At 39.1% G+C, this 19,222-nt stretch overlaps 1 protein-coding gene across 5 annotated transcripts in view; it reads right to left on the bottom strand.

The window, feature by feature from the left end:
• The window catches only part of LOC102794923 (unconventional myosin-XVIIIa-like), a 57,154-nt gene that overhangs the window by 22,797 nt on the left and 15,135 nt on the right, over positions 1–19,222 (bottom strand). For 3 of the 5 annotated variants that reach the window (XM_087847162.1, XM_087847161.1, XM_006799507.3), the window contains 21 exons: positions 19,185–19,211; positions 18,263–18,322; positions 17,394–17,481; positions 16,857–16,963; positions 16,593–16,769; positions 16,253–16,463; positions 15,994–16,136; positions 15,696–15,796; positions 15,458–15,521; positions 15,186–15,330; positions 12,399–12,569; positions 11,446–11,536; positions 10,967–11,159; positions 9,070–9,156; positions 7,426–7,564; positions 6,145–6,304; positions 5,867–6,053; positions 5,070–5,295; positions 4,866–4,975; positions 3,789–3,854; positions 2,346–2,474 (listed from right to left, as the gene is read on the bottom strand). In XM_087847162.1, the coding sequence (XP_087703288.1) occupies positions 2,346–2,474; positions 3,789–3,854; positions 4,866–4,975; positions 5,070–5,295; positions 5,867–6,053; positions 6,145–6,304; positions 7,426–7,564; positions 9,070–9,156; positions 10,967–11,159; positions 11,446–11,536; positions 12,399–12,569; positions 15,186–15,330; positions 15,458–15,521; positions 15,696–15,796; positions 15,994–16,136; positions 16,253–16,463; positions 16,593–16,769; positions 16,857–16,963; positions 17,394–17,481; positions 18,263–18,322; positions 19,185–19,211 (2,682 nt within the window). The remainder of the gene's footprint in view (positions 1–2,345; positions 2,475–3,788; positions 3,855–4,865; positions 4,976–5,069; positions 5,296–5,866; positions 6,054–6,144; positions 6,305–7,425; positions 7,565–9,069; positions 9,157–10,966; positions 11,160–11,445; positions 11,537–12,398; positions 12,570–15,185; positions 15,331–15,457; positions 15,522–15,695; positions 15,797–15,993; positions 16,137–16,252; positions 16,464–16,592; positions 16,770–16,856; positions 16,964–17,393; positions 17,482–18,262; positions 18,323–19,184; positions 19,212–19,222) is intronic. The other 2 variants (XM_006799508.3, XM_087847163.1) reach the window with 1 other exon arrangement.

Raw genomic sequence — 19,222 nt, 5'->3', positions numbered from 1 at the left:
TTTAATGTCACATGGGCTTGGCACAGCTTCACAAGGTTAACATGCCAGAGAATATCAATCAAGGCAACTTGTGACTTCCTGTCACATCCATATACATCAACCAGTAGCTGTCTGAGAGCTTCACCAGAACTCACTTGCACTATTCCAGAGGCAAATTACCATCTACTGTACATGCTAAGACTGGATACTTCAAACAGTGTAAGAGGCAATGAAGACCAGATCTGTTTTCGCAGAGGGATATCAGGGAAACAGCAAGGGTGCCAGTCGATGTTATTATACAGTGATTATTCTAAGACTCGACAACAACACACTCTGCAAATCTTCACAGTGAGAGAAAGAGAGATGGAAATTACTCAATATTCGACACATCCCTGCATCCTCCCCAAGTCTGGTGTTGACTAATTGAATCAGGAATAATATAAACAGAATGATAATCAGGGGAAAAGATGCCCTTCAGATAATTATTGCAAGGAGAGACTGTATTTACCATGCATGCAACAGCTGTATGGGAATAAATTGTTGGTTAGAAAAAGGCAGAAAAGGGGTAGCAAGGGGCTGCAAAGCCACTTTCAGAACAGCATCTTGCTTGCAATTTCTCTACCAGGCACAGTTTTATATCTCTCACTGCTGAGTACAGAAACTGACCTAATATTATTAAAAGCTTTAGTATTTTATGACTAGTTTTGAAGTGTTTGAAAAAAAGAAATTCAATAACTACATAACGTCCATTCATTTATCATTTCAAGTGTGAAATTTTTTAATGCAAGTTTAGAATAGAGTAATAAGCCAGTTAGCTTAGCTTAACTCAAGGACTAGAAACAGAAGGAAATATTTAGCCTTGTATGGTTTTAGAGAGGCTATGTGACCATCCTTGGTGGTAAAGGGCCCTTACAAAAGGCTCCAAAAAGTTTTGTTACCCTTAGACTCAGGCTAGCAGTTACTCTCTGTTTTCAGTCTTTAATCTCTACCTAGGATGCTGCTAGCTGTGTGGTCTGCTTTCATTGGGAATAACTCAAGTTCTTTTGAACTGAATCAAAATGAATTGGTTTGTGGATATGAAAGTAATGTGCATTAGAATGTCCACAGCTTAAATAAACCTCTGCAACCCTGACTTGATGAGGGATGCGTCATAACTGCATATTTCATGTTACCTTGCCAACCTAAGTTGAGTTTGAGATAAATACAATTGAGATGAAATGAAGTCTCATCTTTCTATTATAGATACATGTGCAGGAGGGAGGGGGCTAAAGAGGGCAGAGGAAAAAATTGTTTCTTTGCTAATGGATTTTGTAATTGCACAGTTGCCTAGCAATTTTGAAAGGATCCTTGGTGTTGATTTTCTTCAATTTCTAGCCATTGTAAAGCAACAGGCACTTACCCTGCTTTGCTGTGTAAATAATCACTTCTGAACTTGATAGAGAAAATGTATTGGGGTTCCAATTTTAGACCAACATACATTTAAGTATTTGATTTAAAAAGAAAGGTACCAAAAGATAATATCTGAACGTCCAGATATTTTAAAGGTCAATTTGATTTACCTCATTACAACATTGACAATGTAACAGTTTGACTGGCATCATATTACAACTAAACAACATGCGTGCTTCCTAACAGTATGTCATAGTGGATGGAGAGAGAAGTAATCTAATTCCATTTCTGCTGGTTCATCACAGCCCAGCTGAAGTGGCACATTCACTTAAATAGTACAACGTAATCATAGAGGGAGAAAAGTACTGCAGGGCTCTATACATCACAAGAGGACACATGAGGTCCAGAGAGATAGACTCACACACGTCCTGGTAGAAAAATGGAAGATGGATGGAATGGATGGGTATGAGAGTCAGCAGCATGTTTGATAAGGCTACAATTCAGGGGAGTGGACTGATAAAATGTCACAGAAATGGAAATGTCACAATCAAATCTCGCCTTGGGAAAGCTGATTGGATGGATTACAACGAGGGATGGGGTACAGCCAATAGATTCAGAGAACCTATTTGCAATTAGCTGAAGATTTACAGCAGGGCTGGTTATATCTACCCCAAGAACAGAACAAACTAGATCTAAAATTGGCTCTCAATTCTGAAGTGCACATTCTTCACCTACTTGACCTACTTCATTTTGCTCAGCTGTGCAAAAAATAAAAATAAAAACATAGACAGTGTGTTGCAATTACATTTTTTTTCCAATTAAAGTGAATTCATTCAAGTTTCTCCCCTTCAAACTTTGTTGACAAAAACCTGTCACAGTTGTATATATGCTTCAGTTAAGATTACGACAACTTTAGTATTTTCAGCTTAGGTTAACTTTGGACTGCTCGTTTCATTTCAGTATAGAATCCCGCATACCTTTCTCTTCTTGAAGGCTTGCCGTGCCAGGTAACCTCTACAGGCAGCTTGGAAGAGGGTTAGATTGCACTTGGTCTGCTCATCCCTCTGTTCCTCCAGCTTAGCCAAGGTTCCAGCTCTGAAGAAGAGCTATAACAAGAAACAATCATACACAGATGCTTATTAGCAAAGTGTAAAACAGTTCAGACAATTTAATGGTTATTTTAGATATTATGAGATTTAGAGGCCCTGCTTTAATGTCAAGCCCAGCAGCACAGTTAAAACAGCGGGGAGTTAAAAGGTAAATTAATGCACTGAAGCAACTAATCAATAAGAAACAGTGTAATCCACAGTCAAGTGAGTCTTATCTAAGTGAGAACCCAGGTGATTAAGTTATCTCGAACAATCAGCCTTGTCCATTTTTAATCTAGGGCAAAGGTAAAAAAAATAGGTAAACAGACAAAGGAAAGCACATTATGTCATAGCCTGTTTATACCCAAGAAGGATTTGGTACCATGATACATTCCACATATGATGGCAGGAAGCTATTAAAATGGACAGGATGACCGCACGCACGCACACACACATTCAATGGTATCAATGAATATTCATTAAAACTCTCAAGACAAAAAATAATCGTATTCTTTTATTTTTATTTTCAAAATTGCATGCAGGCATCATGTAGTAGCTTTATACAGCTATGTTCCTTTCAGGCATGTGGCTATCTCTAATGGCAGATTTTGTCCAGTCAAGAGCTTCTCATTCACTGCTTTTAGTTGGTTTGGTGTAATTGGCATGCAAGTGAGACAGGTTGCCAAGACACCACTGGAATGCTTTGTGAATGGCCAACTGTGCATGTCTACTTCTGAGCCCATTTCACACTCCAAAGTGTGGCACCATGTGAAGCCGCCTCCAAACCATTCTTTTGTCATGTGTTTTATAAAAGGGCCATGCACACCGTACAGTATCTTGGAGCATAAGTCCCCCTCTTTTGTACTTTACTGTTTGATTTCATTTTGACTGATGGCTGCTTTCCAGCTGATAGGATTTAATGTCCATTTTGAAGCAATGTTTACTGTGCAAATCATACTAAGGTTGTGGTGAAAAACAGAGAATGCATTAAGAGGAGAAATTTGCTCCAATAACCTGAAAAAAACATAGTAAATATGGTAATATATATGGGCAAGGTAGAGACATGCCTCTTGGGTAACCACTGGCTAAATAAGTTGAAGAAGGGACAAGGCTTGGCAGGTCTCCAATAAAGGATGGCAAACAAGCCTCAAAGAGGAACAGGTGTACTGAAAGACACACATCCCCAGACAGCAAGTGTCATAAAAAAAAGAGTTGTGTACTACTGCTCTGTGGTGAGAATTTCAAAACAGACACAGAGCAATTCATAGCAAATGTTTATTCAATACATTTTTAAAGCTGTTCATTTGTTTGTGATGTGTGGGCGTTACTCACCCTGCTCAAACCTATGTGGTAACTGCTCTTCTCCAAATCCAAGGACTCCAGTAGCTCCTCTACAGCCTGAGTAAATGCATACATGCACACAAACACAAATTCAGCCTTTCAAAAGGTGGATCCAGTGGTGCTACTGACACCACAACAATAGAGCAGTCTACAGTCCCCCCTTATCTGTCATGTTTAATAACTACAGTGCACTTTTCCCCCTCTTCTCTCACTCTGGATTTTGTTTTAAAACCAAGTCGGGATGCAAAAGAAAAAATACAACAAACCAATTACAACTTGCCCCCTAAAATCCACCTGCACCTAGTCTATTCATCATGATCCCCTCTTTTTCTTGACCTAGTTGCAGCTCTGAACACACACATCCCATGTAGAGTTACACCAACCCAAAGACTGGAGCCCCCCCTCTCCCTGTCCAGCCTGTGTATACTGTCCGTCTATTGTTGTCTGAGCCTCTTCTCTCTACTTGAGACTCCACTTTGAAAGACCACATCTAGATTACACCAAGAGAGGTTTGCCACGAATACTGAGGGGCTTTTGTGTGCCAGTGTTTCCACAGAAACTCAGCTCCAACTCACTGACACAGGGGAAAAGAGTTATATTCACCCCTATCCACATTCTCTACCTTGCTTTCTCATTTCTCTGCAGAAAGAAACTTCTGTATTTTTCTCTACTACTCTTCAACTCATGTTCCTTTCATAGGTCTTTATAATGAAGCTCAAGCCATCCACATTTTTTATAAATTTAAGTTAAAACCAACAAAAGCAGTACTGTCACAGTGTAATAACCATGGCATTTAGAAAAATAGGCATTTTTATTTTTGTTTGCAGTAAAGCACTTTCTAAGCGCTGATATTGATCAGCTTCTTTCACAGGCATTATAGTGATGAAGTTAAGCTGATTAGGTCTTTACTATTAGCCCTGATGAAGCTTTATGTCTCTGTCAGTAGGCTGCTGACATCAGGCTGTTGAGATCAGGTCATGAAGCTGCCTCCTCACATCATCAATCTTCACTGTGCTTGGCTAGCGGCACAGCTGTACATTTTACTCCCTCTCTCAGTGACTGACTTACTCTCTTCTCGTCCTTCACTATATAATTTCTTCCGTGCTTCTTGGTGAGATGCGGTGCCAGCACATCAAAGCGCCGTCTGAACTCAGAGAACACCATGTGATCAGGGTAACCTGTGAAAACCGGTATTGAATAAGATTTAATCTGACGGGCTTTTTTTTTTTTTTAAATACACATGGACAAGGGGGTATGTTTGCTTTACCTCACCTTGTCTGTAGATTCTTAAAGCATCAAGCAGCTTAGATCCACGTATCTGAGCACGGAGCAAGGCTACATCAAGCTGCATTAAGCTAGGATCTCCACTCTCCCCTTGAGCCTCACATTCCACTCCTTTGAACAGAGATCCACTCAGCGCCTTGAGGGCATCCGCCTTGGGCAATATGCAGTGAACAAACTGAATCCTGGACCTCCGCAACATGTCAAGAAGCGCATCCTGAAAAGGACAGAGCAGGATTATAAGCAGCCTGGTGGGAACAGGTCAAGAGTTAATGCAGTGTCTTCTAATAAAGCACAAGTTAAGGTTTTTAGTTTTTGACTCTCTTGTTGAGAAATATGTTCTTCTTAAAAGTAGTGGTACTGATAACAGCATTAGTAGTAGTAGTAGTAGTAATAGCAGCTGTTTTGAGCTGCTCCCATATTCACAAGGGTCACCACACCAGGTAGCTCCACATGTTCTTTTTTTTTTTTAAATAATAAATAAAACATAAAACACTAGATGCTCTTTCTAATGCAACGCCAAAGAAATGTCTCTTCAAGGGACTGAAACAGGATTCTTGTTTGGCAAATGTGTAAACCGCTACACTATGCAGCCACTAAAACAAAACTTCTTAATGGCTTAATGTCATTTTCTCTGTTGCCGCTAAACAACCGCCCTCTACTTCATTTATAAGACTTCGGGTAGAGTCAAAAACAAATTTAAAACTTCTCATATTTACAACAGCATGTTTTGTTGTGCCTTGTGGCGCCCCACATCTCCAAGTAGCCATCACACCCTATGCTCTCACCACTTGAAGTTTTATCTGAATGCACAAAGACTTCTTCTTGATGGCAGCTACTCCTGTGACGAAGGATTTCCTCATGCTAGTAGCCCGGCGCAAAGACAGCTGGGAAACACCTTCAAGGCCAGCAACAGACCCGGACAAAACGGTGGTTCCACCTGTGCGGTTCATGAGCAATGAGCTGATGATCTTTCTGTAAGAGATGCCGTAATTCAGAGTGTGATGTTTTATAATTCAAGTCTGCAACACCAAGGAACAACAACTCCTGCATGGTGGATACTTACTTCTGTGAGTCCTGTAGGAGGGACGCAGCATTGGTAGAGGCGGGATTCTGCTTGGCATAGCTGAGCCACCCTCGTGCATCATACTCCACCCAGTCTGTCCCATGGCTGTGGCCCAGCAGGAAATTATGATCTTTTTCACTTTTCAACAGGAAAGTGTGACCTAAAGTAAATGGGGGATCCAGTGTAAAATTTATTAGATACATATACAGCGAGATAATGAGAAAAATCATATTCAAGACTTCAGAAAGGGGTTTACTGTCTGCATGAGTTTAACAAAGCAAGTAAATTCATCACATCCTAATTAGTCTGGTGTGTGCCGCCTGTCACAAACCTGCATAGATTTTACTGATAAAAACATCATGATGAACAGTCTGTTCCTAGTAAACCTTATTGTTTAATGGGCCACTTTATCCGTGTAGTTTTAGTGTGAGACATTTAGATCCAACCTTACTCCACTTTCATACACAATATAACTGTCTGCCACAAGCATGATGTACTAGGTCATCAGAGAGATACTGCTGATAGACGAAACAAAGGAGCTCAAATCTGACCTATATGAAGAGTTTTCATGAGAATTCTGCAGCTGAGTGGCTCCATAGTGTAGTGGTTTACACATTCGCCTAGCAAATGAAAGCTCCCTTATTTGATGCTAGGAGGAGACAAATCCCTTTGGGGCTGCGTCAGGAAGGGCAACGGGCGTAAAAAAATAAATAAATAAATCTGCCAAATCGAAGCTGTGGAGCTACCCACTGTGGCGACCCCTTGTGAATAAGGGAGCAGCCAAAAGTAGCTTTAATGAGAATCCACCAGCTGTTGTTTTGGAGTACTAAAATGACAATTTGCGTACCATTTTCTAGCTCTATTAGGGAACTTTTTAAAAGCTTCAGTTCTTATTGTTAGAGAATTGCTAAGAAACATACAAATCGGATATCTGTGACTGCTCTGCAGAACAACAGCAACTGGTCAAATTAAACGAGATATTGTGATTTGGAAATTCCATATTATAGTATAGCTTTAATGAGCTCATTTAAACTGAGACAATACAGCGTACTATAAAACAAAAGGGGAGTTTATATATACCCATACAATATATAATGTTAATGAATGTCTTTGTTTTTATTTTTTTTTATTCTTTTTGAAAATGAAAGTGAAAATGAAAATACAAGGATTTTCTGTTCATTTCTGAGAAGATCACTATTTGTATTAGTGTGACCTTATGCATGTGTGTGTGTGTGTGTGTGTGTGTGTGTGTGTGTGTGTGTGCGCGCATCTTCCCCTTGCCTTTACTCTCGCCCTCAGCAGGTCCATAGTAGCTAAACAGGCGTCCCAACAGTGTTTCCTCTGAACCCCCAGGCTGCAGTGCCTCCTCCTCCATCAACCACAACAGACCCCGGGCCTCATCTGTTCGCACTGTCCGTACCTGTCCACACACACACACACACACACACACAAACACACACACACACACCCCAAATATTCTGTTTTACCTTTATGACCCTCTATGCAAAATATTTTACAAAAGGAATGTCAAACATGAGTAATAAACATCTAGTTCATTTTAGCGTTTAATGGAATATATTGATGAGTCACAATATATTTAAGATATTATTATCCACCTCCTACAAACAATAATGACAAAGCAATAAGTATTAATTATAAAAAATATCCTTCAAATGCCTGGTGCTGGCCTCTGTAGTGAGCGTTTGCTTAAATATAAACCATTTTAAATGTCAGCGAAAATACTTTGCTCTCTGTTTTCCCAGTCTGAGCAGTGTATCACAGACATGGTGATATTATTAGCAGTGGAAATAAGTTTCAAGCGCATTTGTGATGCGAGCATACTTTTAGCAGTTTACTGCAATAATACCATCACAACAGTTTTAAGTTATTCCACACAATTAAAATGGGGAAAATGTGGAAAGTATAAAAGGGAGAAAATTTTAAATAATGCAATTAGTTCCACAATTAGCATGTCACTGTTGAATAAGGGTATGCCAAATATATGTCACCATAATACATAACACACTGAAGCGTTCACTTTTAAGTCAGAGACATTGAGCATAACCATCTTGTTGTTCAAGCTCACGAGAAAGGTAGCTACTGTCTAAATCCACCCTGGGAACTTTGGCTTAAGAAGCAAATCCACAAAACCAAAAAATGCTTTAGCAGCCATCAGAAGTTGCACTGGAGACATCCTTATCAGCAGTGCACACTACGCTGACTACAAATACAAAACAGGTTATCAGTTTGGAGAAGACATGTGACAACTATGAGGCTTGCAATGAATCAAGCATTAAGGCTGTTTGTGATAACAGATGTCTGAGCTACAACAGGAAAAAAAAATATCTGTGAGGGAAAAAAAAAATCTTTGATCAAAATGTCTTTGCACTCTAAACAGCATAGATCTTTATAGCTGACTTTAGAAATGACTTTGAAGAATCTGTGTTATTTTTACCCTTCGGTTTTTAGTGTGATGTACTACAGTTCACTGCTTTTGATGACATTCCCATTAGAGTGGGGACCCTTTAAAAAGTAAAGCACTCAAACCAAACACATTGGAATTACAGCAAAGTGATCTATGGACTCTCTAAACTCGGCCATTTCTGTTTCCATGGTGCAGATCATAGGCTGGAAAGGCCAAACATTGATTTTCTTTCTTGAAGTCAATTCTCTAACCTTTCTTTTCTTGCTCCCACCCTCTCTTTCTAGTCTCTGCCAAACAAGTCTAACATAGAGACAAGTCTTCTGATGCTTAGAGACGTTATTCAATTTTTTTCTTAATTAAAAAACAATATATTGTACCCAGGGATTAACATTAACATCTGAAAATCAAACACTTTATGGTACTAAAACCAAGGGAAATGAGAAATTATGCAAGTTAGATGTGTGACAATAAAATGAAGAAAGACAATAAAACAAGCGTACCAGTGCTTGACTCGAAGCTTGGTCTACCACTGCCACAGACAGAGACGTGCTGGTTTCTGTGTCGTCTAAGGAAAGTTCTATGTTTTCCTGGAGGACAGCAAAGAGATTGACAAATTAATGACCTGTCAAAAAATTTACAAAAGAAAATAATGTTTTGAAGAATGGAAAAACTAAAAAGATACATCTGCAATTTCATTTTAAATTAAATTCATCAATCAAAATCATTAGAAAATAGGATTTTGAATGCTAGGCCATTTGAAGCCCACTGTCATAGACCAATAAGTTAGCAAAATATATATTTTTTAGTTTTGAACTATTAACATGATAAATTGACAGAGAGCAGAAGATTTTTAGAGAGGCAATGGTACAGTGGTTAGAACTGCTGCCTCACAGCGAGTATGTTCAAGACCTACCATCCAGCTGGGGGTTTCCTGTGTGGGTTCTCTCTGAATACACTGGTGTCCTCCCACAGTCCAAAGACATGAATCTTAGGTGCACTGGTGATTGTAAATTGCCCATAGGCCTGGTTCTGAGAATGTCTAATTATCCATTTCTGTGTGTTAGCCATGTCAATGACTAGCAACCTGTCTAGAGTGTACCTTGCTTTTTAGCATATAACAGCTGTCACAGTATCAAGTCTTTATATTTTACCACAGCTCCAAAATGTATTAGCATTTTATAGGTTAACTACAACTATTTTTACTTGGTTTAAAAAAACAACAACAAATACATTGTTATTAAGCCATAAAGATTTGACCATTTTGGTTGCAGCTCCATTAGTCATTTCTAGATTAATGTGGCACATGATAAAAATTATCTGAGATAAAGCTATAGCTATAAAGATTAAGAGATAAAGTAACAGTGCATGGTAACAGAGTGGATCATGCTCCAGAAAGGGGAGAAAATGCTGGCATGCTAATAATGTGGCCACGACAGATGCCAGTGTTCAAGCTGACTGTGTATGTGAAGTCTCCCCACTGATTTTTGTTCTCTGCTGCGGAGAGTCCATGTACAGAGGAACGCAAAAAACAGAAAAAAATACTAGCCAGAAAGCTAGAGCGCCCAACAGCAATTTATTCAAAAATATAAAGGCACACTGTGTGTGCCGGTTGTGTGTATCACAATTTAACCCGCCTGCCTGTCACTGTGATTGTTAAGACTGTGTGCCGTTTTAAATGAGTTTGACCCAGTTTACAATGACACTTTCACAGGTTCTTATGTTTTCAAGATGTACTGACAAGAGAGAATTACACTACACGCATTTATGCAATACTTCATCTCATTCCAACTCCATTTCTGCCATGCAAAGGATGTGGGTGGGAAATCCCAGGATCCTTTTTCAGAAGCAATGTATCTGAAGCAATATAATCAGAATGTCTGGGTAACTCCAGTGTGATATCAGGTGAGTTTTTAATAAAAAACATTTTTGCAATGAATTGAGACATAACTGTAAGTAATGAAAGAAAACTTTCTATTTGTCCTCAAAAACACTAAATCCTATGGGATGACTACACCCACAGTTATGATGGTCCAGTCCTGCTAGACAGAACGTTAAAGAGGACAGAAGTAGAATAGATCTTTAGGGAACAACAGCACTGCTGTGCAGCTGGGCGTTTCTCCCACAGGCAGCTGTGAGTGACTTTACTTTGATCTTGGCAGAAGCGGTGAAGACTGGCATCACTAATGAGAAGGTCTAACACATGAACTACTTTGACTTGTCACAGCTTGTGACAGGTAGAACAGATAGTGTATCTGATGTGTGTACACATACTCTATTGGAGTTGATATATCTGAGAGAAAGGACCAGACAAGGGGAGAGAAAGGGTAGGAGGAAAGCAGAAACAATGAGAATGAGGCTGTTTGTATGCACGGTGCATAATACTTTACATGGCATTACCTCTTTGTATCGCTCCAGCTCCTGAACAAAAGTACGCTGGTAGAAAAGGGTCTGCAGACGCTCTTGAGTGTAGTTGTGGCACAGGTCCTCAAAGGTTGCACCACATTCGCGCTTAGCCAGCCTTGGGTTTTGAAAGCCTGGTGTGTCCACAATGATCAGAGAGCACAGGGAGTGCTGGCTGGATTTCAGAGCCCTTAAGCAAACATGGCAAATACATACACACACATAACATTAGCAGTGACATATTTGACAACCTCTTGATATAACCTCATCTCATGCCACTATATCCCTAACTGAAATAAAACTGGCTCTGATACTCTGAAACCATTCAAACATTCTTGTTTAAACACAAATGACGGTTACTAAAAGTGACATAAGGCATCTACATTTTTCTGTTGTATACCGGTTCAGCACAATCATGACATTTTCATTACAAATGTAATGTACTGTCAGTAACACACCAGAGAAGAAATACTAACCGGTTTATTAGAGAAATGACGATAGTGAAGAGTTCAGAGTAAAGCCCCGATGCCATGGCTTCTAAACACTCCATTGCTGTTGCTTTGGATGCTGATATAAAAGGCACAGAGTCAGAACAAATCCTCAATAGCTAATTCACAATATCTCCATCGACAAATAACACAGGAACCAGTTGAATAGGAAGGAGGAATGTCAACATGTTGAACTGTAAAAGCTTTACTGGAAGCTATAGTCAAAGCATTTGATTTAAAAAGGAACTACATTTCCATGATATTCAAACACATTATTTTCTGAGTTAGAAGGTATTGAAAATACCTACAAAAGTGTCTTTCTGAAGCAGTGTCATTTAGGGATCAGGTGTTTTGGAAACGGTCAAATCAAACTGAATACTCATGTCTGTGCCTAGAGGCAATGGCCACCTGTTAAGCTTTCATAATTCATTTTACCATCACATAAGTGAGTTTATTGTTGCATAGGCGATATATTCATGTGTGCACACACGTCAATGACTATATGCTCATGAATGAGGGGAGATGCAGGAAAGGAGAAACAAAGGTCATTTCTGTCCATCCCTACTGTGAAAGACCTTTAACTGAGTCGTCATGCCCTTCAGAATGTACTGCAGTCTTGATGAACCAACACGTGTGAAAAATCAATGTGAGGCAATTATGATTTCAGGGACAATGAATGAAGAGTGGATCCAAAATTGCTTGTCCCAACATAGTATGTGCACCTATCTGTCAATAGCCATTGTAAAGCTGTGGTATTCATTACCAAGATAAGCTTTACTTTTTCTCTCCCTTGCATTTTCCCCTTGAGTGATGAGCAGCAACATATGCGTCTGCATGTGTAAATAGAATGAGAGTGACAAAAAAAGAAAAGGTAGGGAGAAAGGGGGGTCCTGTGAGGAATAAAGAGTAAAGAATATGGTGGTAAATGTGGCGTGGAGTACCTGCATCTGCCGTGCCATTTTCGTCAGAAGCCTGGCGAATAGTGCTGGCTCTGGGCAGGGTGCCCTTGGCCTGGTGCTTGAAGATGGAAGAGGAGAGCTCCTCCAGGGTGCAGCCCAGCAGGTAGGCTGCCTTCTGAGCCCACTCATGACGTGCAAATTGTTTCCTGCCAGCTGAGACACGTGCATGAAAACCTCCATTAGCCCTTCTGCCAACTATTGCAGGCACATGGTGACTTTGTGACAATACTGTCTCTGACAGGGTAGGATTATGTGTCTGGTCGAACTGACACTGACACAGCTGATAAAAACATGCACTAAAAGCATGTTCAAAAGGGTGGTAGTCTGAATACATTTAACTACTGTGGAGATGGAGACACACACACACACACACACGCATCTATAAGTAAAAACCTTATTTCAATTGTTTAATACTGAAAACATGTCTATTAAATTGAAATTATAATTGCCCCTTTTATCTTATTGAGAATGAAAGCGAAATTTATCATTAGGGGACATAATTAATTTATTTACATAAAGACTGCTGTGGGGAAAATGAACTTTTCCTTAATCTAGCGGCTGAGTGATGCTAACATACAGATACGAGAGCCAACTTCAGTTTTAATCCACCATGAAGTGGTATCTTCTAAGACTTAGAAGAGAAAAACTGTGGGATTTTAGACAAAGTAGTGGGCTCTATCTGTCTCATCAGTACTGCAGAAGCCTTGCATACTTCTCTTATTGATAAGGGTAGTTATGAAGACAAGCAAAGGCATTTAAATATTTACTTTGATAGATACCAGGCAGCACAATTACTTAAATTCCACTAAAACATCAAAAAGAGCAAAGTGGGTTTACCAATATGAATGAACATTGCAGAATCAAACAGCAGATGGCTGTATGGCTTTTAAAGATAATAAAAGAAAATTACATATGTACAATATTTCTTCTTAAGTACACAGAAAGAGTATGCCAAGTCTCCTATCTATACTTATTCGATGTAAGTGTTCACTACACAATATACAGAGAAAACCAAGTTCCTTTCAGGTGGTCCCTTAACTAGGTTTTGGAGATCACTGCTGCCCTCTTGTGTACCAGGATAAAGTTACACTGCCAATGGATTTATTTCATAATCTGTTTATTACTCCTTTTGATAACCAAAATGCAAACTAGGCCCTTGGTACAAAAGTGTCTAGACTGTAGACTATTATCATTAATAAATATTCCCATAGACAGGCCTCTCAATGACTTCCTATTCCTACCCCTTACATTGCTTCTTCATAAGAATTCATTTTGAAAACGAAGACACCAATCAAATGTATTGCCAAGCAGAAAGTTGTTCAGAATTTTTATTCCCAGTAACAGACAGTATTTATTGATTTTTTTTAACTATTCCCTGCTTTATTCTGCCATCAAAAATATTGGGAGCCAGCTGGAGGGGATCACTGCAAATTATTTGGCAAGCTATTCTCATAAGTAACTGGCAATTACAGACAGGCACTGAAGAGTGAGCAAACGTATCAAAAAACACAAAATTCAGCACTATTGCCACTGTTATCACACATTTTTTTTGTGGTTTCTCTGTTGTATATTATCCTGCTATTCGGTAATTAATTTATTTGCACTACAACAGCAATTAAATCCTTAAATGGACAGTTTTTCATTTGCTCATCTGTGTAAATATTTCCACTTAACCTCAGTTAGAATTAAAACAAAACAAATTTCATCAACCAAAAAGTCAATGCTAAATATAAATAAACACTTAAATCTGTGTTTTGAAAGGACTTAAATGGTTAATTCTATCCTTTCTATCCTTCCAGTGGCCTTTTATAATGACAAAAAAAAGGATGTGATGATTAACTCACCTAAAATAAAAATCTTTGTGGCAGCTACAGCTTTTACAAATGTCAGCTATCTAATTTTAAAATGTTAGTCAAATCCTGATAAAAGGGCTGTTCTATTACTCTAAAGGAAAACAATCTGTTACATTAGGTTTCATCATACGAACAGCTTTAGACAGAAGCAAGTTCTTGTGTTCGTGAGAACTGCTGTTCCCATTAGTCCTGTAATGCATCTTTATGACAAAATAAATGTTTGTCAAGTATTAGATCAAGGTTTTTCTCTCCGTGAGCAGCAACGGTGTTTCCAAGCAATTAGATTCAAGAAGTTTGTCATTAGTTTCAGTTACTCAAGCACAAACAGTGCTCTGTTTATTTAATATGTTCATGCAGTAAGGAATAATAAGGTAAATCCGACAGGGGTTCAGATTAAATAAAAAATACAATGTATCACTTCACTGGCAGCCACATACTATAAAGGCAGCAATAATTCTGTACCACAAAGTCTTGAATGATTCCCAGTGCCACAGCCCACCACCACCACCACCCACCCCCCCCACTCTACACAAATGTGCTAAGATCTAAAGTATAACATTTTCTGCAATGGCCTAGTTTTAAATGTTCAGCTATTGATCATTGGAGCAGCTGTGCACTGTGTACTTTTAATGTATAAATAAATGTATTATTCAGTCATTGTGATTACATGTGATTGCATCACACAGCACATGTTGCCAACAGTGAGATAATGCCAGCTCGATATCTGTCAAATTACAAAGTGTTACAAAAACTATTTGGGCCAACAAAGGTAATTTCACCATAATTATTTTTCATTGTGTGCACAAATCAAAAACAACATTTTGCTTTGTCACTGGAGCCTGTTCTATAACAGCAGAACAAACGTCATCTCCAATAGGTGATGCAGTTGTGCAGGAGTGCATTCAAGCAATCTTACCCTTGGTGGTTCCCGCAGCCCCAAGGTGGTAAATGGCCCCAAGGATGAGCCAGAGGGCCCTCTGCTCATCACCACTGATCCCCAGAACCTTCATGGCTGCTTGCAGTTTGAAAAACTGCTGAGAGGCCCGCTGTTTATCCTCTGCCTGGCAGATTCACACAAACATAACTTGAGCTTCTTTTTTGGGTGGGTAAGTCTTTAAGTAAACTTTTTCCCCTTCCATTCCTGGTTGGACAAAACAAGCCAAACTTCTAGTATCAGGATGCATTTACCTTAGTCTGTGGCATGATTCCAAAGGCACTGCTTTCAGCAAAGTGGTTAAGGTGCAGCTCAGTTCTAATGAAGACATTTAAAAAATAAATAACTTACAAGACATTAGTGAACACATTTAGGAAGGGAAAATAGGAAGAAAAGGCAGCATTACAGAGCACTACAATATATCTATGTAAAAACCAATGCAGTACTGTAGTGGATTTAGATAGTAATTGACATGAGTGTATTAATCCCTACCTCAGAGAGCTATCTACTCCAGCCATTAGATAGTAAAAAACATTAAAAGTGGACTCTCCATCTGGTCTTCTTGTCACTCTCATCTTCTCCAAAAGCATTGTCTGAAAGACCAGGGCAGAACACGATATTGAAAGGATGGCAGAAATACAATATTATGAGCAGGTGAGCATAATAACAAAGACTGAGTTTGGTGAAAATATACACCACTTTATGTCTGGAATGAAAATCAGCTATTCATCAGGAATAAATTCAACAGTTGAGTCCAAGTGAGTTAATTAATAAATGTGCTTATCTGTACCTGGATAGAGGCTGAGGTCACCAGGCCCGCCTGGTCAAAGTCCAAGGAAACAATGTGGGTGAAGCGACTAGCATTGCCATTCATGCACGTAGAAGCATTCCCAAAAGCCTCCAAAACAGTGTAGACTGCCTGCCATTTTTCCGCTACAATAAAGATCACATGCTGTTATTGGGAAGGGGGGCTCAACAACATCAATCATAATATTAGCTAAACTTTTTTTTTTTTTTTTTAAATTCAGAGGACATCCTTTCCAACCTACTGGAGAATGTTCTGTTGGTGCTTCCTGCGACTGTAACCAGATACTGGATGATGTGTTGACAGTTAGTGGTCTTGCCACTTCCACTCTTGCCCAGCAATACAATGGACTGATCCTGGCGAGTAGTCAGTAGGTTCCTGTAGGCAGCCTGTGCTAATCCATAAATGTGAGGAGCAGTGTCATCTCTTCTGCAGCCCTTGAACATTTGCATCACCTGGAAAGAAGAACAAAATTATAGTGTTTTTACATGGATTACTACCACTGGAAATGCATTTTCCCCTCACTACACTCTCATTTATACTCTCCCACAAGAGATGTGTCACATGTACTGGCTAGAGCCTACCTTCTCCGAATACATTGAAGGGGCACTAATGGGGTTAATGACCACCATGTTGGGCCCAGCGTGGGTGTGCACCAGGTTGCTGCCATACCGCTGCCGCAGAGAGTGCATCACACTCGACTCGTTCAGATACTGCAGAGAGGCCAAGTCCTCCACTCGGTCAAACGCTGGAGGGTTTGCCTAGAGTTCAAAGTCAGAAGAGCTCACATACTCCACAAGTGTCATCTGTAATTAATGAGGTTCACAAATGATGAGATGATTAAATACCTTCTCTACATCGTCTTCATCCACATCCAATAAAGATCCATCACTCTCCAGGCGGATTTTCACCTTCCCCTCTGGCAGACTGCCTGTCTCCATCTTCAGGAGAGTTGCTGCACCACCACAAAGTGTGGAGTTAATTACTTATGACACATCATTTCAACCTGAGTGCAAAAGTTTCATTTCATTTTGCACAATACTATGTGGCAACTGTATCTCTTTCAATAGTGTCAGAGATTTAATAAAATGTAAGTAAGTTTTGAAATGTAAGTTTTGAAAACATGGTTGGTTTAATCACATGCAGGGTGAGGTAAAATGAGCAGCCTGATAACATCAAAATTTCAAAAGCATTTCCAATGCTTCACACACCCACATTGACAGTTATGTAATAAAAGGTCAACCAGAAACAGACCATACCAGGAAAAGCAGAAAAAAGGTAAGTTTGTTTTAATATAGTTATAAATAGAGGGTAAAAAAAACACAAAAAATCCATGTAAATGCACTATAATGCATAATTTATTTAAATACAGACATTTTACGAACCCAAGGAAAATCCATCCTTGTGGACAAGCCATACTTTCTCAGTGTTATACCAGGTTTTCTCTGCTGTCAGCTGCTCCTCAGTCTTTACCTGTTAGGAGAGGTGAAAATCAGTATATGAAAACCTGCATAACCAATTTCTATTGGATCACTGATTAATAAATCATACAGCTGCATAATGGACTTTCAAAAGGATTTCAGTTCACTGAGTGGAGGGCTTTGAGAGAAGTATGTTTTCATTTCACACCTATATTTATTTATGTCATTTACAAAAGCAGCCCTCCACAGAAGAACTAGACTTCCCATGACTCTCCTTTTATGAACCTTTCAGAGCTCACACAGTGATTAACTCAGAGGTGCAGTTAATATGCTCACTATAAAGACATTTAAGGTGGAAGGCTAAAATGCAGGAGGGATTTATCACAACCAAGTCCAAACCAATCACATATAGAAAAAAAATGCACGACCTGCTTGAACTGAACAGAGACACACATACAGAATAAAGCCAAACCAGTTAAATCAAGTCAAGTGAAGAGGGAATAAATCAAGTCAAGTGTTTGGAGGTAATAAAGTAGGTACAAACAGTGAATATGCACCAAATAGTAGTTTCTTCCTTGAAATGCAACTAATTTTATTAACTAATGAGTACTGACTGAGTAGGGTACTTCTATTCCTTTACTCAGATTTAACTACATTGATTAAGTCTATAGGGAAGGTTAATTTGGGCTTTATGGGTGGTGAATGTCATTCACTAGGCTTTCTGTGACACTCATGACTAGTTTGTCCCACACAAATAACACAAAAAAGGACATTCCACTTGAAACACTTCAGGATGCAACCAGAATTACAACCAGCTGTAGCCATTATCAGACCTTAGTTGCAGCTGAGTGTGCTGCCTGAAGGATGGCCACGGGATCCTCAACAAGTTTGGACTGGACAAGGGAAGAAATCAGTAAGTTTAGTGCTTTATTTCAACACCTATAGAGATTCAACTGACATTTGCAACCGCATGAAGAAACAATAAAAATGCAGAGTTGTGGAGAAAAGTAAAACAATAGGTCAGAATGTGTAAAAAGTATAACACGAACACTGCAGCAAGGCCAACAACAGTGTAACACCCCCCAAATAAGTGATTCACCAACACATTTACCATAAAGTCCTTAATAATGATTGTATTACTATAAGAAATACTGTAACAAAAATAATGCACTGATTAGCAGGATGCATTTAACCACACGTGTGGGTTTGTGGAGAAAGCATAAAACTCATGCCCTCTTATTAACAGTCACAGTTATGCACAGTAAGGTATGTATATCAGAAATGTTAATGCTAGTAATTTTGCAATACATATAGAAGGATATGGTACTTCAAAAACAAAGATATAATCAAATATCCACATAAAGATATACTCTAGCTTTCCATGTCACTGACATGCACCTAATAAGAGGTGTTAAAAGCTGTTAACTGAAGAATTATGACAATATAGCTTCAGTATGTATATGTAGTTGTATAGCTCAAAACAACACCATTACACAGCAGCATGACACACTGAGTCCACTGTAAATGAAATGGAGCAGTGGTAAAAATAAATCTTGAGATTTTTTAAAGTTTTTATGCTGCAGTAGTACACTCCAGGCCTCTGCATCAATGATTTTAAAGACAAGTGGGCAGGCACAAAAAAAAATAGTTTGTGCATATATATGCTAGAGAAGGGTCAGTAGAGGAGAACAAGCTTAGACTCAAGCACTCTACAGCTGAAGGAGTGTGTCGAGCCCACAGCACAGCAAGCTGTACCTGAGAAGATTTGTAGCATTTGGTATGCTAGCCATGTA

Source organism: Neolamprologus brichardi, chromosome 10 (genome assembly GCF_056152115.1).
Source record: "Neolamprologus brichardi isolate AB-2024 chromosome 10, ASM5615211v1, whole genome shotgun sequence".
In the NCBI taxonomy this organism is placed as follows: Eukaryota; Metazoa; Chordata; class Actinopteri; order Cichliformes; family Cichlidae; genus Neolamprologus; species Neolamprologus brichardi.
The sequence above is the reverse complement of the archived record's forward strand: the minus strand, read 5'-3'. Positions and strand labels throughout refer to the sequence as shown.